This window comes from Mus pahari, chromosome 11, assembly GCF_900095145.1.
Source record: "Mus pahari chromosome 11, PAHARI_EIJ_v1.1, whole genome shotgun sequence".
Classification (NCBI taxonomy): Eukaryota; Metazoa; Chordata; class Mammalia; order Rodentia; family Muridae; genus Mus; species Mus pahari.
Genome location: NC_034600.1, coordinates 35482680 through 35505207, shown reverse-complemented (window position 1 = coordinate 35505207; position 22528 = coordinate 35482680). Strand labels below are relative to the sequence as shown.

The window sequence follows — 22528 nt, the reverse complement described above, 5'->3', positions numbered from 1 at the left end:
TTTGAAGGCATGGGTCTTGACACTGCCACTGAATCCTGTGTGTTAAAAAGCTGCTCTCTTGGCTTAACCTTTGGCTAATTCCTGCTGGCTGGAGTCTGGCAGCTGAGTGTTTTGTATCTTGTCTGTATCTAAGGGACGTGTGGGCAACGGTTGTTTCTGTGGTGCTTGTGTTAATGAGAATCTCCTGGCCAATTCTGCTGTTCTTTCTTCTTCTTCTGTACTGAACATTCATTGTCAGAGAGTTATGCCAGAATGCTATTACATCTAAGACTGGACTCTGGCAGTGTACACTCTCCTCAAGGCCCCCCATGCTCTGTCCCCACAATGCTCATTCTCCACCTTATACTGAGCAAACACCCACATGTCAGCTTGTGTGGTCTAACTTTCCCTCCTTCAGTGGAGCATGCCCACCGATCAAAGAGCATGTGATGGTTTGTATATGCTTGTCTCAGGGAGTGGCACTACTTGGAGGTACGGCCTTGTTGGAATAGGTGTGTCACTGTGGGTGTGGGCTTTAATACCCTCATCCTAGCTGCCTGGAAGGAAGTCTTCTCCTAGCAGACTTCAGATGAAGATGTAAAAATCTCAGCTCTGCCTGCACCATGCCTGCCTGGGTACTGCCATGTTCCCACCTTGATGATAATGGACTGAACCTCTGAACTTGTAAACCAGTCCCAATTAAATGTTGTCCTTATAAGGCTTGTCTTTGTCATGGTGTCTGTTGACAGCAGTAAAGCCCTAACTAAGACAGTATTATTTTATAATTTCAACACTCCCTCCTCTGGCTTTTCTGAAAACATCCTGTATGAGGCAGAAACTTTTTATTGCTGCAACAGTTACAAACTATTCATCAATGTAGCATTCTGGGAGTCCTTACTAATTGACTATGTTGTGTGAACATTATAGAGTGTATTTACACAAACTAAGATTGCTATAACGTCACTAGGCAATAAAACTGCATGAGTGTCCCCCTGCCTCCTGTATATGTGGTTCATCATTGATTGCCATGTTGTTGTGTGGTGCCTGTCTGTAGTAGAAATCAATGTGAATGTGTGGATGCAACTCAATGAGTAAAGTGTTTGCCTAGCATTCAGGAAGCTCTGTGTTTGATTCTCAACACTAGATATCTATGCAAATGATACTAGATACATATACAAATGACATAGCAGTGCATGCCTGCCATTCCAACACTGGGGAGGTGAAGACAGGAGTTATCAGAAGGCCGAGGTTAACTTTGACAACATAGCAAGTTCAAGGCCCACTGAATCCAGTCTCAAAAACAAAATTATTTAAAGGCACCTTTACTGGAAAAGGACATGTGCTCTTGAGTAATAGGGATCTCAAGAGTAGGAAGGTGCAAGAAAGAGCTCAAACAAAAACCACAAAGCCCTCAACATTTAGTCAAACCCTTGCTTGTTACTCCTTTCTGCCTCGTTTTTCTCTTTTTTGCCCACTACTTTCTTTTGCCTTCCTGTGCATGTGATAGAATTGTATTTCTATGAGAGAGACCAAGCTCAGACCTAACTAAATTGGGTCCAAACTCTGGCTGAGTCTGTGGAATGCTAGAAACCAGATTGAATTCCCAACTCTAGACAACAAAAGAAACAAAAACAACACAATGTGTGCAGGCCGTAGAGAGCGCACACTACAGAATGTGGCGTCTAAGTGGAAACAGGTGAAGGAAGCCTTATGAGGATCCTCGTACCCACCCTCCTTCGTCCTGTGGCAAGCATAGCTACTGAGCAGCATGTGTGAGATTCAGGTGGAGTCCGGTTGGTTGAGAATGTGAAGCTGAGAATCCAGAAAGCCATGGGTGGTATCAGAACATGGTTCCAGAGAGGAGAGAATTGGGTGACAGGTCAGGTGACCTATAGTCTAGCTTCGAAGGTCACAAGAATCTTCAGCTTAGTACTGATCTGTATACATAGGGGAGGTAGCTGTCTGAGGCTGGGAAAAGAAACATTGAAAAGAGTAGAGAGAACGATTTTTAAAGTTCCTGCAGATGGCTTCTAGGCCTTCTGGCTAAGATCAAGAGTAAAGTTCCAAAAGATCTGGAGGTGGTGAGGTCTGCCGCTACTGGTCAGCTTTGCGATTCTCAACACATGGAGTAGAATATTCAGAAAATATTGGTCTCCATAGGGAAAAATTTAGTCCCCAGGTCCATGCTGGCCCCGCCTAACAAGGCTTAAAAACAAATTGGAAAGAATCAAACTGCCTCCAAGTAACTGCGTCCCAGAGCATAGCTAAGGAATATTTATAAGAATATAAAAATATCCAGCACACAAGTTCATGACATCTGCCTTCCAAAGGCCAAAGGAAGGAAGCAGAACTTGAAAAGGAACAGTGTTCTGCCCTGGAAATTCTGCGGGCACAAGCCTCGAGTGAAAGCTATTGTTACTTTAGTTCTTATCCCCCCGCAGTATTGTTTGATTTGCTACAACAAGGACACACCGCTAATGTTATTTCAAAAGCCTGAACAAATCACTTAGGAAAACGAGAATCAAAGGAAAAAGTGTTTTCTGCACTTCAGAAGTGATTGAAAGTCTTTCCCTTTCTGCTTCACTTTCTGGAAGATTCTCACTTTCTTTCCCACCATCTCTTGCCTTTCCTCCCTTTTCCATGTAGTTTAGGTGAACGTGGGGGTGCCGCTGTGTGTTTTAAAACACCCACAGTTAATTTTTCTAAGAGAATGTTGTTACCTGACTTAGAACACCCTGTAGTCTCACTAAAGCTAATCTAAGGCCCTTTTACTAGCCTGCTCTCCAACCTGAATCAGTAGTCCACCCAAGTAAAGCTTTTCCAAGCCAGACTCTACTTTCCATGTCACTGGGCAAAGTGCCATGACACTTTGGCTGTACCTGTGTAAATTGCACCCAAGCCTACCTCTGCTGTTCCCTCTACAGAGATTCTCTACAGGAGTGAAGACTGCTACAGGTTGTGAAGAAGAGAATGAAAGTGGAAGGGAGTCCGTAGAGAGCAAAGAAAACAGTCGGAACTCCGGAGAGGGAGAAGAGACAGAGGGCTGGGCCATCAGAGAAAGGGACCACTCAGAGACCAGACCCAGCTGTGAGAGCAGAGCGCTCCGGCACCGCGTGGACAGCGGGAGGTAGAGCCGAGAGGACTCAGAGGCTGAGTGCCAAGCACTTGGACCCCAGATCCCAGGAGGCGCCCAGGGTCGCCCAGGGTCGCCCGGGCTTGGGACAAGCGCAGTCCGAACGCACATCGCACGCACCTCGGGTCCTGCTCACGGCCGCCGGCGATGAGCGAGAGCAGCCGCCTGTGCTCGGGCTACTACAGCCTCAATCGCAGCTTCGTGGAGCCTTTCCAGTGCCCGCGGCGCGGCGATGGGGCCGCGCTGCTCTACTGCTGTGGCTTCGCAGACCTCAAGTACTGCTGCAGCGAGCCGGGCAGCTACTTCCCTTACAAGCACAGCTACATGTGGAGCCTCAGGTGGGCAGGGCAGGGCAGGGCAGGGCAGGGCAGGGCAGGGCAGGGCAGGGCAAGGTAGGGCATGGGCAACCTCCTCCTAGACCTGGGAAAGTGACCAGTGGAAGACACAAAGCTGGAATCAGGGAAGTCTCCTAGCTCCTGCTGGGTTCAGGTCCTCGTGCCAAGGCGCCAGATTTCTGAATGGTTTCTGCAGGGAACCCTGGAGACAAGTGGGAACCCTGTATATATCCCAGGCTACCCCAGGGACCACTGCTTGTGAGATGAGCTGGAAGCTCTTCCTTTTCAGGTATTTTTGTTCATTTGGTACATTTGAATGGAAAGGACGCTTCTTTGGAACCCAGGTTGAGGTATTGGACCAGAGGAGTACTTAGTGTCACTGAGCAGCTGGTCTCTGGTCTCCCCCCTCCTCTCTCTCTCTCTCTCTCTCTGTGTGTGTGTGTGTGTGTGTGTGTGTGTGTGTGTGTGTGTGTTGGCTTGAGTAGGTGCATGCATACAACTGGGCTTTACAACTTGCTCTTCTCAGCGGTTCCGACACTGACACTGCACAACCGGACTGAAGGGTCGAGCACGGAAGGAAGAGCTTGAGTTGCTCTGCTTACACACAGTGTGTCCTTTCTGGACACCCTTCCCCCGCACCTGAACCGTTTGACCATAGCTTGACTCTGGAGGCTTCACTTTTCAAAGACAAGCCTTTCTTGCTTCCTTTTCCTACAGCGTTTTCCCCGCTCCTTATTTCTGTTCAGACTTTATGCTTGTTTTCACGATGAAATGCTCCCTCTAGAAGACTGCAAACTTAGAAACTTTAAACTTGATTCTTTTGTGTACAGAATGAATGGAATCTTAATATTACAGGAAAGAACTTACACTCCTAACATAAATTGTGTGTGTGAGTGTGTGTGTGTGTGTGTGTGTGTGTGTGTAAAGAGAGAGAGAGAGAGAGAGAGAGAGAGAGAGAGAGAGAGAGAGAAGGGGGAGACAGGGAGAGAGAGAACTAGCTAGCAAGAGTTACTGTCATCCCACTTTCTCATTATAATCCAGAACTAGATACACATGTCAGATCAGTAGGACAAAGTTGGCAGAAAGTTATGTCAACTTATTTTGTCCTCCATAGATTATTTGGGGGAAGAAAGTGATGGACTGCCTTGTTATTTGGGCTTTTCCCAACAAGTTCAGTCATTCATCTGTGAGTGTTTGAAGGTGCTGATGAAGGTAGAATTAGTGTTAACTGAGCCTGGCAATGCTCAAATCAAACTCTATTGGAAATGGTGCCCAAGATCTTCAGATCTCTAGATGCCACAGTGACAAGCAGAAGGGGCCATTGAACCTTCCTGAGGTTTTTGAGAACACAAAAGAGGAATCAGCCTGCCGGGAGGTCTACCTTCATCAGGACAAAACAGACCGTTAGCTCAGTGTCAGGGGATATAGGAAAATCACTTTAACTGGGAGCATCAGTTGGTAACATTGAACCAGGGGTTCCTGTGAATTGCTGAGCTCTGGAAACGCCACAGGAGGGTAAATTTATGAGAGCTTCATTTCTCTTCTATTCTTTGCTCTTCGATCCTAATTTAAAATACTCCAACTGCGAAACATATTACAGAAGTCGGTGGCTTTGGAACTGAGATTCCGCAGCTGCCAGAGAAGGGCAGTCAGAGCTACACTACGTAGGAGAATGGCTATATGGATGTACTGGCAGCTTCTCACACTTCCTAACAGCTGGGAAAGCATCCACAGTGGAATGCTAGGAAGAAGGACAATTCTCCCTTTTCAGTTTCTGCCCCATTCTTTTCCTCCCTCCTCTTCTAAGGTCCTAAATTCAAAGGGCCTACTTCAGTAACCTTTTCCAGGACTTAAGTAAATGAGGCTTATTTAGCAGGGCCATTCATGGATGGATGCTGAATAAGTTTTGGTTGACATGACCAACTTAAGAGACTCCTGGATCTCCGTCTTTACATGGAGGTCTTCAGGGACAAAACAATGCTTCTGTAATATGGAGCCACGGCGCTGCAGCAGAGTTAACATGTCTTTGGGGTTTCCTCCACACTGTGGAGTCTTTTAAAACCTCATGCATTAAACATTCATGATGTATACGCTCTGTTTCATTAGGTTAGCAGATTTTAATTTACTAAGTCACTTTTTTACTTTGAAAATTATTTTTCAGCAACTGGGTTTCTCATTTCAGGAATCTGTCCACATGCCTCATCTATCTGCTTTATGCACAAAATCATACTAAATTGATTGCATTCTAAGCATGTCTCTGTATAGGAAAGTGAACCTAACCCTCCTGGATACAGTCTGCAGAACACAAGGTGCAAGGGTTTGTTTTTGTTTTTGTTTTTTTCCTCTAATCCTATTAGAGCAAAGGGCAACCAGCATGGTAGCCTCCAGGTTCAAATATATAACTCTGTTTAGATTCTGCCATCCAATTCCCCAGACTTCCCTATGTGCAGGGATGTCTGGGACTGTTAGTAAATCAAGCATGAGAATTTGGAACTTTGTATCCATGTTGTCTGCAGCTTGGAAGACAAGTTCTTGTGTGCAAGTGTGTTTTATCGCATCAGATCAATTGAGAATGGAGTAAACAGCCTGTCACCTTCAATACTGTTCCTTCTCCCAAAGCAGTGACACTCCTAGTGTCCCCAGTCAAACTCCCCCTTTTCCTTTTGCTAAAGTCAAGCTTGCTAGGGGCCTGATCCCTGAGAGAAAGCAGAAGCCTGAAGACAAGCCAGGAAGATAATGAAGACTGAGATCATTATTTCTCAGTGATGTGCATTCCAAATTGCTACAGGCGGATCAATCATAAGTTAATTAGTATTTACTTTCATCTGTTGAATATTTTCTACAAACTAAATACTTAAAGTGTTCACAACTGGCTGAAGTCTGCTCTTGAATAGCCTAACATCTAATTATGGCTGTTTACACATGACTCAAGAGACACAAGTCTGCGTACAGTTCAGCACAATGCTGCTTTTTCAAATCCCCTCTCTTACTTGATAGTACTAAGTGCACATGTTTATAAAAATCTACTACTTTAGTGTCTATCCATATGTATAATCACATATTGAATGATTACAAAGGTCATGCAGGGGAGATGACATTTGAGGGCACATTTGACTTTTGGAGGAAGGGACATGGGCTTCTTTTCTGGTGCTAGGCAGGAGAATCTCAGACTTGAATTTCAGATACATTCTGAAACCAGTTTTCTTTTAACTAAACTCTCTTCTCTTATGCAATGGTTGTGGCTTTGTATATAGTCAAGTCCTTCATGGCCATGGAAGAGATAAGGTGACATGGTTCCTATCCCTGGAGCAGAGTCAGCAAGGCATGGGCTTCCACGAGTGTTGATGGTTGCTAGGCGTGAGGCTTGTTTGTATAATAATGAACATAATTTACTTTATGTTCCTCCTTTAGGAATATCCCCCCTGCAAAGGTTATTGAGGAATGTTCTCTCTGCTAAAATCAATTAGTCCATGATAGTCAGAGGCAGCATGAGTCCAAGAGGAAAGAGTATGTCTAATGTCCTCCACAAAAGTAGTAAATGATGAGACGTTCAGGACAACACTTAAGGCTGTGGAAAAGAACCCTGAAAACATGAATTCGAAATTATATAAACAGGACTTCTCAACTATGCAAAATATCAGGATGCAGTATGAATTATATGAGGAGCTACATGGACCTAAAAGAACAGAGACAGCTGCACTATGAGCCAGTTTGTCAGAAAGATATTAAGGAAAGATTTGGGGAGTGGTGATAACGGGGACAAGATCCCACCCAGCTAAGTTCATTGTTTGTGCTTACAAAAGTCGCCAGTTTCCTGAGTTCAAGGTCAGCCTGGGACAGAGCTAGTTTAGGCTCAGGATGGTGGGAATGATGCTATCAGAGCCAGACCCCATCCAACTAACTTATTGTCTGTGTTTACAAAATTAGGCAGACCTCTGAATTCAGTACCATGTTTTAAAAAAATGTACTTGTTCCTTTCTAACAATAAAATTAAGGGGCTAAGGTCATAAAATGCTGATTATCAAAAGGGAAATTGGGGTGGTTGATTGACTTGAAATTCTGGGATTTGATCTTTAGGAGCTGAGCTATCTTGATGAGCTGTCTGGAGAGCCAACAGGAACAGAGCACAAGGCTGTCAGCTTGTACCCCATAATTGACTTTGAGTCATTCTTTTCATGACTGCTAAACACCTTTTCCTTAGAATCCCTCTTTAAGCTGAGGTTGGTCGTTGGCAGTATATTAACATATGGTGTCTTTTATATATATCTCTAAGAGAAAAGTTTGGTTTTTATTTTTTTGTTGTTGTTTTGATTTTGTTTTTGTTTTTTTGAGACAGGGTTTCTCTGTGTGGTGCTGGCTGTCCTGGAACTCACTCTGTAGACCAGGCTGACCTCAAACTCAGAAATCCGCCTGCTTCTGCCTCCCAAGTTCTGGGATTAAAGGCATGCGCCACCACGCCCAGCAAGAGAAAAAGTTTTATATCTCTGATACATGTGTTTCCTGACTCTTACAAAAGGAAGTATTTTCCTGTTTATCTTTTGCTTGCAAAATTGATCTTCCTAAGGTGTGGTATTCATCTGATTAACTTGATTCATTGGACTGAGATATTTACAAAGTTCTTAAAGACTCATGTGACCTTTCTCCTCTCTCAGAGATGTCACACTGATAATAACATACAAATTTTAAAGATTCTTAAATACTATAGACAAAATGTAACAAAAATTCAAGATGAAAATTTCAATCATGCATAGTTTATGGTAAGACAGAATTTGGTTATGAACTAATGAGAACAAGGATGAACCGTGAATTCTTTGTTCCAGTTTGAGCGTATGGCAGTTTGGATGACATGACCTCTTTCTGCTTCCCCAGTATTGGCGCTCTGATTGGATTGGGAATCGCTGCCCTTGTCTTACTTGCCTTTGTCATCAGTGTCTGTGTCCTTTGCTACTTATTTCTGTACACAAAGCCTCAAAGATTAGACAATGGCCTTAAACTTCAGCACCTAGAGGCATCTTCTACCCTAGAAGGTAAGCTGAATCTGTTATTTGTACCATAGCCAAAAGAATAACTCTAAGCTGGGCAATGGGTCACACTGTTCAAAATGAAGGTTGTTTAAAAAGATTCACCTTACAATGTATCCTTGCAAGGATTTACATTGAATCAGCTTTAAGTGACAGGATATTTAAGGGAAATAGTGTTCAACAGAAACAAGCAGAGTATAAATGCCCTCAGGGACAGTGAATCAGTGGGCCAGAAAATCTGCTTTGATATATGTAATTCTGGTTTACTTATCAACACTTAATCCTCTTGTAACATTAAAGTTTGATGTTCTTGTGGAACCAAGGAAGTTAAATACACAAAACAACAAAATCCTCAACGGGATGTTCTTGGTATTGTATTCTGGACTGGTCAGTCAGTTGTCCAACTGGCACCTAGTATGAAGAATCAAGGGGGAATCTAAAAGAATTCAGAGGTGTTCAAAAAAAAAAAAAACAACTGAAAAACAAATAAAATGTCCTCTGCTGTTGAGTAGGCTATAAACTAATTAATGCTATTAGTGTATGTATATGTGCACAGTGTAACTATAAAGTAGAAAGAAATTTTTAGGCATAATTTATGCAGTGAGTCTTCTGTGTCTCCTTATTGCCTCATTTATAAAGTAGTATACAGATATCAGTTTTTGTCATTATAAACTATCAACATTTTATGGAAACTGATTTCCATTAGGGTATTAGGAAACACTAATCTTAAATGTTGACATGTGTATATTCAGAATATATACTAAAGAACATGTAGCTAAACATATATATATATGACCTATGTTGCCATTTTTAGAATAACATAGAGTGTTTATTGCTTCTATTTAAAAAGAAAAGGAAAATCTTTTAAAAATTATTTTAGCTGAAGATAGAATCTGTCATGCTTATGAAGTCCCTGCCTTGTGATCTTATCAAATATGTTACCCTCACCAAGTGCCTGAATTAGATGGAGTCTCCTCTGGGAAGAAAGAAGAATCCCCCTAGCCCTGGTATCCTCTTATGGCAAGATGGATCCCTCTGGAGTTCTCTTCCCAAAGTACTGTGATCAAGGGGCCAAATTGACAGACTCAGAGCTGAATTTAGTCCAAGCGACTTTGACCCAGTTTCTCCATGAGCACAATCATGCGATTGATTGGTGGTTATCACATAATTAGACTGTAAAGCTAATTATTGTCTCATTTGCTTAGATGATTTTAAACCATGGTTCTGAATTTTTTCTATGCCCAAAAATCACCTAGGGACCTTGTTACCAACACAGCATCTCTGCCTCTCAAACCTTCTCTCCCTCTGCTCCTGCCTCCTGTTCACAGAACAGTCCTAATACACCTGTTAAAATCTAAGTCACCCTTCAAATTCAAATGTTTCCCCCGCCCTCTCAACTGATACAACTCTTTGCAGTGACCTTTTGTGGCAGCCCTCTAGGTCTTTCTTTTCTAATCTCCTTTGCCAACTGGCCTAGGCCCCTTTGCTATTCTTTGAGATTCTCAGTCAGGGCCCAGGTGCTTGCTACCACCATTTCCTCAGGCTGCTTTGTGACATAGAGTGTTTTTAACTCTTCCCTGAGAAGTTCTCCCTGTGGGAGTTCCTCCTTACCTGCATTCTTGAGGCCACTTCCATCCTTCCTACTCAATTTCCCCCCAAGCATTTACCACTAACATGCAATGCAGTTGACTTAACTAGTATCTATTTACTTACCACTAACATGCAATGCAGTTGACTTAACTAGTATCTATTTACTTACCACTAACACGCAATGCAGTTGACTTAACTAGTATCTATTTACTTATCTCTCTTTTAGCTATATCTTTTTTATGCTCTGACTAAAACCTGAGTTCCGCAAAGTAATATTTTTTGTTACATTTATTGACTGTGATATGCCTGATGCTTATAATGCTCAAACATTTATGGAATAAACTGACGTAACTAGTCTTTACTGATCTCAGGAATGTATTTCGTGAAACACAGATCAGGTCTAGAAACTACCGCAGTCATCCAGTGTGCATTGAGTGTGTCTTCTATATAATACTCTGTGATAAATAAAAGTGGTTACTTTTTCTGGTTTGGCTCAAGGACAATTGCAAAACTCTATTTCATGTTTGCTTTGTGAACCCAGAAGCAAAATCACTAGCATGTCAATTCAGATTTGGCATTTTTCTTTCTTTCTTTTTTTTTTTTTTTTTTTTTTTTTGCTATTTAGTGGATGAAACCTTTTAATGCAGTTAAAACTTAATGCAGTTAACTTTAATAAAGTTAAATGAGACTGCTTTCTTGCAATGAAATATCCCCACTTTGTTCTTCACAAAAATACATGTACCAGGGTAGGAAAGCTAATTTAATAGACCTGTCCTGAGTCTGTGGGTCTGGAATATGTGTATATGTATATGTATGTATGTATATATATTAGAAAACAGTATATAGAATGTAAAGTAACCAGTTCCTTACCGTTGCTTTTAAAGGAGTTAATTTAGTTTTGTGGGTTGATTTTTTTTTTTTAAATCACAATTCAGAGCACAAAATTGGCAATCTATATGCTGTTGGAATCGGGTTCCTCCCGAACCCTTTGAAGTGAAAATTAAACATTGTTCACTTTATTAAATATTAGTGTTCCATTTCAGTGTTTCCATCACCTAGCAAGTGATACCTTGTTCAAGCTATGGGAAAGACAAGCTAAGAGTATTATTACATTTAAGGAGAGTGTTAACGGTTGTAAACATGGAAATTCTTTCCATGATTAACTAGATGTGAGGAAAGTTGATTTCACCCATTAGAACCCTTTTCTTTCAATGTTATCTGTTAAAAAACCATCTCGCATTATTTTAATTTCTTGAAATTATTTATTTTCTGAGATTAAAATAAAATTACATAATTTCCCCTTCCCTTTCCTCCCACAACTCCTCCTTGCTCCCTTTCAAATTCATGTCTTCTTTCGTCATTGATTGTTCTTACAATGTTATTACAACACACACACACACACACACACAGGCACACATGCTTGCATGCACACTCCTAAATATGTAAATATAACCTGCTCAGTCTATATAATATTACATGTATGTATGTTTTCAGAGCTGAACAGTTGGCATTAGATAACCAATTGGTGTGTTCTTCCCTGGAGAAGACTATTTAGATAAATTTTCATAATGGAGATTGTTTTTATTACAGGCAATTTGAATGGCTAGGAGGAAGTGTGTTCTTGCACATATTTCAATGGATATAGGGTTCTGAATCTTTTCTTTTCCTGTAGATGACGTCAGTGTAGGTCTAAAATAGGCTAATCACAGATTACTGCCAGGATTTTTCCTCTGCCTATTTTTATTCCATTGTATTTCAATTTTAAATGTATACAGCTTAGGGCTTTACAGCCTTTGAACTGATCTTAGAAAGGCTGGTAGGTCTCTTCTGGCCATGGCAGCAGATGTTAATGGCATAAACTTTGCTGCCCACGCTGCTGCCCACGCTGTACAGAGTACCTCTTACTGAGCAACTGATGGACTTTTAAGTTGTATCTTGTAGCTGTTCTCTTCTTTTAACACGTTTATGTTTTGGGGGTATGCACATTTCAAATGCCAGTATTCGGAAGAGTACTGTAGCTTGGTATTGCTTTTGCCTCAGACAGGAAGTTCCCAAGCAAAAGATTGCTGTGTGCAGACAGTCCTAAGGGTGAGGGCTCATCCAAGGCTGTGGGAGAATAGTCACTGTTAATGGTGGCGCAGTCAGAGACGATGCCCGTAGGTCTCCACGCTTCAAATGTTTCCATAGTGAAGTTCTTGTGGCATATCAGAGATGAAGTCAAAGCCTCAGCATTCTCAGGACTAGAGTGGGAAAGGTGTGCCGTAAGCCCTGGGAACTCCCGCACTGAATTCTCTCTCATTTTGCTTTTAAACGTGATGGGAATTTTCAACTGACTGCATAGTGTGATGCTTATTCTGCTCCGATAATGACAACTGTGACCCACATCCAAGTAAAACTGCTGTTTCAGGAAGATAAAGCAAAACACCCCGAGGCTCCAAGCGGGTCCGGTGGAGGTGGGGAATGATCAATGTCAGGGACTCAAGAGAAGTGGTGTTCCTGATGAAAATTAGAAAGGCACTGAAAATGACTAGGAAGAAATAATATCATGGAATAGAAACAAACAAACAAAAAAAACACCCTCAAGCTGGAATTTGGTGCTTGACTTGGAAAGGTGGAAAATAGAAATGAAAAGGAATAGGTAAATTAGCAATAAGACACAGCTACCTAGGTGAGAAACAAAACTGCGTGTACAATACAGAGAAAGTAAATTGGAAACAGAATCACAGAATCATTCACTGTGCCCATGTGCAAATTGAGTCTTTGACTTGAAATGGTCTTGTGTTTCTCCTTAGAAGATGCTCTCAATCCCTCAGAAGGAAAGGTTTTTCTCTCTGCTCATGTTCATTGTAGAAACACTGGAAATACTGAGAGACAATGCTCTCAGCACAAAAGCGGAAGATGTCAGCACTGCCGTCTGTCTCCTTCAGGGAGATTTTTCTATCTATCCACATATCACATAAAGCAAATTGAGAAGGAAGGGGTGTGGCAGCCTTTGTCTATGATCCCAGCACTCAGAAGGGTAAGGTGGGATTGGCATAAGTTTGAGGCAAGCCTAGGTTATATAGTGGGGATATGTCTGTCTGTCTGTCTGTCTGTCTGTCTGTCTGTCTGTCTGTGTCTGTCTATCATCTGTCTATCTGTCTGTCTGTCTACCCGTCGTATCATCTAGCATCTGTCTAGCATCTGTCTGTCTGTCTCTGTCTCTCCTGCTCCCTTCTCCCTGTCCCTTTAAGAAAACATACAGAATATCTGCATCTTTCTTTGCCAATGAATGAGCTCCCTGTCATCATTTAACCCATTTCTTACTTCACACAGTGCCGTGACTTTTACTGTTGGTATCATTTCACTGTCAGAGAGAAGAGCTCCAAGGAGTCTATGAAGCAATTGTCTATCCCTCGGCAGGTTAACTGACCCTTCTCACTCTTTCGCTTCATTGCTTCTATCATTGGTTGGTACTTTCTGCATGTTCTCTGAATGGCATGACTTTTAAACTATAAAACCCATAGCACTTCCTAAGAACAAAAGATCCTTCCTCTTGTGGGAACCCTGTCCACATGTCCAAGCTAGCCACCACAACACTCATGCAACAACATACACTCTGGGGTATATAGTAATGTTTTCCGATCTCAATAGTTAATTTTTCTAATCCTGGATCTGGCCCCGAATTACATATGGATAGTTTTATTTCTTCTTTCCTTAATCCTAGTTCTTTCTTTTTCTTTTATGCCCCTGGCAAATTTGAAGAGAAAAAGGCAGATATTTTGTGCAGTGTTCCTCAATTTCTGTTTGTCTGTTTTCTCTTTTACAGGAACACACAGAAGTTATAGTATCAAAGTACCCCAGGCAGCACAGGTTTTAGTTGGCCTGATTATTAGTGCTATTAACTTGATTGCAGTGAGCTATCTGAAACCAAGAAAATAGTCTTTTCCTCTGTAAATTCTCACTCAGTCACTGATTTTTTTTTGACAACTGTTATTATGATATTTGTAAATGACAATTTTCCAACCTCTTACAGCTTTAAAATTTATTTCACTGCTCTGCTGTTTATCTTAGTCCTTTGTGTCACTGAGACAAAATAATTTAGACTGTAAGATTTGTAAAGAAAAGAAGTTACTTTTTTACAATCCCAGAGGCTGAGAAGTCTAAGATGAAGACGGCAGTGGAGTTGGCACTGGATGAGAGCTGCTGTCTGCTTCTGAGATGGTATGTGCTATGATGCTGAGTCTCCTTGTGGAGCAAGGAGAGAGTGGGCAAGAAGCAGCTAGCTAGTTCCCTCCATCCTTTATGTAGGAATGCTAACTCTACCCAGAAGGGGAGAACTCTCATGGTCTAACCAGGTCCTAAGCTCCTCAACTCTACTATAACTTGTCAGTTTAATTTCATTTGACTTGTAGAGGAACACATGAACTCTAACCATAGGATTGGGATTGTCTATTCGTTATAATCTCAGCATGGACTCTGGGATTTGTTTTGCTTTGTTTTGTTTTTTGTTGTTTTGTTTTGCTTTTTTCGAGACAGGGTCTCTCTGTGTAGCCCTGGCTGTCCTGGAACTCATTCTGTAGACCAGGGTGGCCTCGAACTCAGAAATTTGCCTGCCTCTGCCTCCCAAATGCTGGTATTAAAGGTGTGTGCCACCACTGCCTGGCAGGACTCTGGGATTTTAAAACATTATTATTACTGTGTATTCTGATCCATGAATGATCTTATAATGGTCAGTGGACAATTTTTAATTTATTTTTTACAGGTATATATGTGTATGTATGTGCAGTGTATGTGCATTGCATACAGAAGCCGTGAGTAGACATCTTCTGTGTCCTGCTGTATCTAGGTCTGCCTTACTTCCTTGGATAATGGTGTATCGCTGATGCTACGGCTAGGCAGCATGTTGGCCAGGAGGCTCAAGGGATCCTCCAGCTCCATCCTCTTTAGTGCTGAGAGCACAGGCATATGCAGGACCTTGGCTTACGTAAACACTGGGATCCAAACCCACATCCTCATGATTGCATAGGAAGCACTCCTAGCCACTGAGTCATCATCTCTCCTTCCACTGAGCAAGCTCTTTTAAACTGTATCCAATGCCCACTTGAAATTGGCCCATCATTTTGGGAGCACCTTTTTGTTCCCCTCCAGGAAACACACACACACACACACACACACACACTTTCACTTGGTAACAATGTTTAGAAATCAAGTATAGATTATAGTAAAAACAATTTAAACTTATCCCTGACTAGCTTACAAATAAATGAGACTCGGGTTGTGGTTATTTTGTTTGGCTTTGACAATTCTGGAGTGGGGGGGTGGTGGTCACCCCTAATCTACTCTTCTAACTGCAGGGCAGGCTACCTTCCAGGTGTACCCCAGATACTTGCTGTTTCTCCTGGTCATGTGTTCATGGTTCCTTTCCCCGCATGACAGCTTCCTCCTCCCTCCCCTTCTACCTGTCCCTCTTCTTCCAACCAGGTCACTTTAAACCCACCTACCTCTAATCTCTCCAGTAACTGGCTATAACCAATTTTATTTAACCAATAGTTTTAAATCAAGGAACAAGGTTTGCACAACAAAAGCCTAAACCTTCGGGTATAGAATTTAGCATTACAATACATAGCATCAGTCCAAACGTCAACAGTAGATACACCATATTTAATTAAGTTACTTCCATTTACTAACTTCCACTTCCACCATTATCTTACAGATACATTAAACACATAAATATTTTTCTTAGCATAAACCCCCCCCCCTTTTTTTTTTTTTTTGGTTTTTCGAAACAGGGTTTCTCTGTGTAGCCCTGGCTGTGCTGGAACTCACTGTGTAGACCAGGCTGTCCTTGAACTCAGAAATCCGCCTGCCTCTGCCTCCCAAGTTCTGGGTTTAAAGGCGTGCACCACCACCGCCTGGCTTAGCATAAATCCTTAGCAGAAACACCTACTCTGAGTGCTCACACATATCAAAAGCTGTGGGTATATTTACCACCTGTCCACCAGAAAATTACTACTTCATATTTACTTACTTTTCCACAATCTCTGTGTCCTTTGGGATTATTATTTAAAAATATCTATTTTACTAATTCCATAAAATAGTGTTTTTTCAAATCTATCTAATCAGATAATAATAATAATAATAATTATTATTATTATTATTTGTAGTGTACTACTTACTTTTTATACATTTTCTATGAGGGTATTCATTTTTTCATAGACTGCAGGTTTTTTTCCTGTTTTTATATACTTAAAACTTTCATAACTCTCTAGAAGTGAAGTTAAAAAAAAATCTGCCTTTTTTATTTTCCAGATTAGTGAATCTATCTTTCTGTTGTCAACCTAAATAGTCGTTTGTGACAAATTGTTATGTGTACTACGGTCTGTTTTTAGACTGTGTTCTGTTGAATTATTCACTCTGATTATTCTTGTTGTGATAGATTTTAAAGTTACTGCTGTTACATTATTTTAACATCAATATCTCCTATCTCCTTCTTACCACTAAGCTTCTTTTAAGAACATCTTGGCTCTTTGTGTGTAATGCTTCTTAAGTTTCCAAATGAACTTTTGAATCACACTCTAAAATTTTTAAAACAGTCAAGTGATATTATGGTTTTATAGTAAATTTATAGATAACTTTGGGAGCCACTTTACTAAATACTTAATACTCAGAAAAAAAATGCAGAAAACTCATTAAATTGGACTGCTGACTCTACTTGGCAGTATTTTATTTCACAAAAGCTTTTAAAGAATTCATTGTGGTAGTCATAGAATATAGAATAATTTAGATACACTATCATAAAAAGCTACTCGCTCATGGAGTCTCTTGGAAAGAGACTCAATTGATGACAAACTTCCTTGATCAGGTTGACCTGCAGACATGTCTCTGAGAAACTGTCTTGGTTATTGATGGCTGTGGGAGGGGAGGGCCTAGCCCACTGTTGGTGGCACCGTTTCTAGGCAGGTGAGCCTGGGCATGAGATAGTGGTGCATGAACCAGCGAGCAGTCTTACTCCACAGATTCTGCCTTGAGTTCCTACACTGACTTCCCTCAGTGATGAAACTGTAACCTGTAAGTATAAACCAAATAAATCCTTTTATTCTCAAGTTGCCTTTGATCAGGTCAGTTGTTGTTTATCACAGCAACAGAAAACAAAGTAGGTCAGTAGGTCAAGGCACTGGCTGCTAAGCCTGAGGACCTGAGTTAGATCTCAGAATACACACAGTGGGAGGAGAGACACATCTCCCACAAGTCTGCCTCTGAATCACACACACACACACACACACACACACACACACACACAAATGTAAATTTAAAAGAATATTTAAGCTTCTCCTGGGTTCTAAAAAGGATCTTTCAATTCAGAACATCAAACGGAGAGTTCTTAAGGCTGTTTTAGTTAGAACGTAGAGAACCAAATAACTTAACAGTCAGAACAACACAGCATTTGTGAGTGCTAACTTTAGAGTACAAGGTCTAGCAGCCAAAGCTGAAGCCAGAAACAGGAAGCAAAACAGAAATCAGACTTTCACCATTCAATACTCACTTAGAGATTTAGTAGAGACTAGCCAGGCGTGCCTATGCATGTCTTTAATCCCAGGACAGAGGCAGGAGGAGCCTAAGTTCCAGGCCCAGCCAGCCTAGGTCAGAGTGAGACTGTTTAAAAAAATCAAAGCAAACACTACCACAAAACAACAAGAAGACGAGCCAGGCGGTGGTGGCGCACGCCTTCAATCCTGGCACTTGGGAGGCAGAGGCAGGCAGATCTCTGAGTTTGAGGCCAGCCTGGTCTACATAGTGAGCTCCAGGATAACCCAGGCCACACAGGGAAACCCTATTTCAAAAAAAAAAAAAAAAAAAAAGCAAAAAGAGAAGAGAAAAAAACAACAACAACTTGACTTTGGGTGTAGATTCAAAGATTATTTCCCAAAGCTATCCAGCCTGATCAGCAGCTGGAAGCTGTTTAGGGCTCCAGGGTGGCAGGACAGATGCTAAGTTATATTAAGCAGGATTGATAATGGCAAGAAAGCTCCATCACAGTTCTGCCTGGTAGGTGTGGCCAGGAGACAAAGACCTGTGATTCTATTTTCCTGTTTTGAGATGGCTGTCAAGACCCAATTTCACAATTACGTGGTAAGTTTGACCCCCCCCCCCAGGTCCAGCCCTGAAGGAAACACAAGTTTAGCTGTTATCAGAGCAAGCAGGTTAGCATGGCTGCAAAAGGAGCAGGTATAATTTTGTTTGATAAACTGGATTTAACTTGGATGAAGGCCAAAACTTTAAGTGGCAGCCTATCATGTCCAGGATTAAAGGAAGGCTAAGATTTACATATAATGGCTGGACTAAAATAAAGTAAGGGTGGGCACGCGAAAGCTCAGTACAAGGGACTGAAGGGAAGAACTGTGCTGGTGAGAATCGGCAATTTGTACTCAACTAAAGAAACAGGAATTAATAAGAAAGCTTCTCTGTGCGTAGCAAATCCTCCTCACTTCAATGGCATTACAGAGTTCTTACTTGAAATCAAATCTGTTTTGTAGCTATGTGATAGAAGGTTTTATCCCTACTTGGCTGGATAAGAAATTTGTTTCTATGATAGAAAAACTAGGAAAAGCAGGATTGCTGAGGCGAGGGCTTCTCTTAAACTGGTCCCCAGGAGACGTTAGGGGACTCTGCCTTCACTGGGGCTCTGCCAGCTGTCACCTCTCTCCAATTACTTTAACCTGCTGGAGGGAATCCATTGAAAGTGTTTTTTGGGTCCCCCCTCCCGAGACCCCCCAATCCCAGATTCTGGATCGTTCATCAGGTGTTTACAACCAATCTTTTCTCATTTGAATAGGAAATTGCTGTGTTAGGGGTAATCACTTTGGTTTTCAAAGCCAACCTAGGAAATAGTCTTGATAAGCTAACGCCTTTGGAAGGATCTGAAAGCCAAGTAGGTAATGAGCCAGGGCTGGCAACTCAGGGCTCTCACAAGTGCTGTGGACAGAAGCAGAATTTTTAACACTGGAATGCATTTTCATAGCTTGTACAAGTCAGAAAGCAGTAGGCAGTTTCAATGAATTCTTCCAGCATTTGCCACAGATGTATATAACGGAAATGAAAGCTGCCTTAACAGAGACAATTCCAAGCATCCAAATGGCTAGGTTAGCAAATAACACCCGGAGGTTCCCCTTTGCTGTAAAGAACACAAAACCTGTATGTGCTGAAGCAGAGAGCTTAACTCTCTTGAGAGTTTAATTCAAATATTATAAGTGTAAGTATGTGAGCATAGCTTAGGGAATACATAGGAGTCAATAAATCAACATTAGATTTGAAGTTTACAGACCCCTCTCCCCCCAAATCGAAACCTTTGCGTTCTAAATAAATGCTCGTATAATATACAAGCACAGTAACAGCCTACAGAAGGACAATCCACTTCTTCCTGTTAGTTTAAGGGCTAGTGAGGGAAGACACACATTCCCCAGCCCTGGCTTAGGATGGATTTATATGCAGTGTGGGAACTGGATTGTGGAATGAATGTGTTCTTTAAAACCCTTCCCACTTCCTCTCTTTGAGTTTAGTATCACAACTACAAGTTCCAAAGACTAAATACCCTTTGTGAATTCAATGATGCTATAAGACAGGATACATAAGAAGGGATAAAATCATTTAAGAAACATGAACTAATTGAATGGCTAAATTAAAGAAATAATATTTATTTTAGGACAATATAAGTACTTAAACTATCAATTGAGTAATAATGTAAAATCTTAATAAATTGATCCATTAATAAGCACAGTAGGTAGTGTTTAAAACTCTATCATAACACAGTATTAATTAGATGTGATAAGACATGGAGACAAGAAATATATTCCACTATAGGACTGAAGGAGCTGAATGGGTTTGCAACCCCATAGGAAGAATAATATCAACCAACCAGACCCCACAGAACTACCATGGGCTAAACCAACAACTGCATATGAAGCAGAGGATGTCCTTGTCTGGCGTTAATGGGATGAGAGGCCCTTGGTTTTGTGAAGGCTCATGTCCCAGTGTAGGGGAATGCCAGGGTGGTGAGGTGGGAGTGGGTGGGTGGGCACCATCATAGAAGCAGAGGGAGGGGGATGAGATGGGGGGGGTTGTGGAGGGGAATCTGGGAAAGGGGATGACATTTGAAATATAAATAAAGAAAATATCCAATAAAAAAAATAGAAAACCTCACATCCAAATTGCTTATGGTTGCAAAGCCTTCAGAGTTTTAAAATTATCATGATTAGCTTTAATGATGTCTAGGGAGTCACACTTTGAGTGACCCTGAAATTGTCACAAGCTTGTGAAATGTGTGCTTCCTCACAGAGGCCTGAGGAAGAACATGGCAATGAAATTTGTACCCCTGTGATGGAATATCTTCTTTCACTTTCAGAATGCATGGCTCAAAATCATCCTGAATGGATTTGGTTCTCACTCATCTACATAACATTTTCAGGACTTCCTATTTTCCAGACTATTATAACAATTCAATCACAAACTTTGAAAAGACAAATTTTATGTTGAAAGTTTGATTATTTCATTTGGTCTTGTGTATTTGCAGGCAACGTAGACAGGAAAGCCAAAGGCCTCACCTCAAATGCAGTATCAAATTCAACAAATGAGACCTTCTATGAAGCCGATGATGGGACTCAAGAGAAAACAATGGATTCAACACAAATCAATACTGCCTGTTAGTTAAAAATCCCTGTTTTGAAAGCTTACCTGAGAGAAGGAGCATTAAGAGTAAAGAATGCAAAAAAAAAAAAAAGAAGAATACAAAAAAGTTAAATAAAAATAAAGAATGCATTTTATTTGTGGATTTGTTGTGTTTTATGGTGTTTGTTGTTGTTATTGTTGTTTTAAATACAGACTCTATATACATAGCCTTGACCATCCTGGGACTCACTATGCAGACTGGGCCTCCTGAGTGCTGAGATTTAAGGTGTGGGCCACCATGCCTGGCAAGAACACATTTTTTAAAAGATTTATTTATTTACTATAGCTGTCTTCAGACACCCCAGAAGAGGGTGTCAGATCTCATTATAGATGGTTGTGAGCCACCATGTGGTTGCTGGGATTTGAACTCAGGACCTTCGGAAGAGCAGTCGGTGTGCTCTTACCTGCTGAGCCATCTCACCAGCCCAAAATGTCTTTTCTACAACTTTGTCTCTCCTGAGATTCTGGTTTTGTTTTTTTGTTTTTTGGTTTTTCAAGACAGGGTTTCTCTGTGTAGCCCTGGCTGTCCTGGAACTCACTGTGTAGACCAGGCTGTCCTTGAACTCAGAAATCCGCCTGCCTCTGCCTCCCAAGTGCTGGGATTAAAGGAGTGTGCTACCACTGCCTGGCTTCTTGCAAGAACACTTTTTATATCAGCTTCTAACATCACTTTTCCAAAATTTGTCACTCACAAAGCAAGGCCAGGTGCAGTTTTAATTAATTCATTTATTAGACACTCACTAAGGTTCTGTTGTTTCTGTGTATAAGTTTACTTTGTCCAGTTTCTGTACAACATGAAACTATGCTTTTCTATCAAAATAGAGTTTAGCAATGACGGAGAAACAAACCAATCACAGCGAATCACCATAAGTGGGTTTGTTTCACTACCAACATTTCATGATATTTTAATAGAGGATGTTACTGTTAATACTGGGAAAGTAAATCTGGGGGCAGGACTTGTCTCATCTCTTAGAAATCAATGTTTTTGAGAATTTTTTTTTGTGTGTGTGAAACAAGAATATATTATCTTCATAAAAGTTATTTTTCAGTCGGGCGTGGTGGCGCACGCCTTTAATCCCAGCACTTGGGAGGCAGAGGCAGGCAGATTTCTGAGTTTGAGGCCAGTCTGGTCTACAGAGTGATTCCAGGACAGCCAGGGCTATACAGAGAAACCCTGTCTCGAAAAAAAAAAAAAAAGTTACTTTTCAATGGCAAATGTATCACTGAATTATCTGTACAGTGGGTACTTACTGTATTTCAAATAGACAAGACAAATCACCCGTTGATAGTTATCCTCAAGAATGTCTGTAATGAAAGTTATAAAAGAAATCTGAGCATCACCAGCAGGCTCAGCTGGCACCTTGGACACACTCCCTGCTGTGGTTGCTCATCTCTGGGTTACATCATGGAGCTTACTCCCCCTCTTGGGTCATCTGGTGCTTCTCTCTGTAATGTACAAGCAGCAGGTGCTTCATCAATTGACACAAAATATTAAAAGCAAGAAGGCAAATCAGCCTTCCTGTGGCTCAGCTGATACACTGGGAAACATTTTAAATGACTTACTGGGATATCATAACTACTCAGTGTAGCTCCATCTAATCCTGTCAGAGAGCACAGTGATTCTCAACCTGTGTGTCGTGACCCCACTGCAGGACAAATGACCTTTCACAGGGGTCACCTAAGGCCATCCATCAGGAAACACAGATATTTACATCACAATTCATAACAGTAGCAAAATTACAGCTACGAAGCAACAATGAAAGTAA

At 41.3% G+C, this 22528-nt stretch overlaps 1 protein-coding gene across 1 annotated transcript; it reads left to right on the top strand.

The window, feature by feature from the left end:
* The first annotated feature begins 3224 nt into the window (after window positions 1-3224).
* Shisal2b (shisa like 2B) lies at window positions 3225-20799 on the top strand. The gene is made up of 3 exons (XM_021208158.1): window positions 3225-3450; window positions 8317-8474; window positions 20608-20799. Exons 1-3 carry the CDS (start codon window positions 3260-3262, stop codon window positions 20739-20741), a joined length of 483 nt encoding a protein of 160 aa, XP_021063817.1. The 5' UTR covers window positions 3225-3259; the 3' UTR covers window positions 20742-20799.
* The last annotated feature ends 1729 nt before the right edge of the window (window positions 20800-22528 follow it).

What these genes read in the sequence shown, in the direction of transcription:
- Shisal2b (XM_021208158.1), top strand. Translation starts at nt 3,260, where the DNA reads ATGAGCGAGAGCAGCCGCCTGTGCTCGGGCTACTACAGCCTCAATCGC. An exon ending in AGCTACATGTGGAGCCTCAG is followed by an intron (nt 3,451 to 8,316) that starts GTGGGCAGGGCA and finishes CTGCTTCCCCAG; the next exon opens with TATTGGCGCTCTGATTGGAT. An exon ending in GGCATCTTCTACCCTAGAAG is followed by an intron (nt 8,475 to 20,607) that starts GTAAGCTGAATC and finishes GTGTATTTGCAG; the next exon opens with GCAACGTAGACAGGAAAGCC.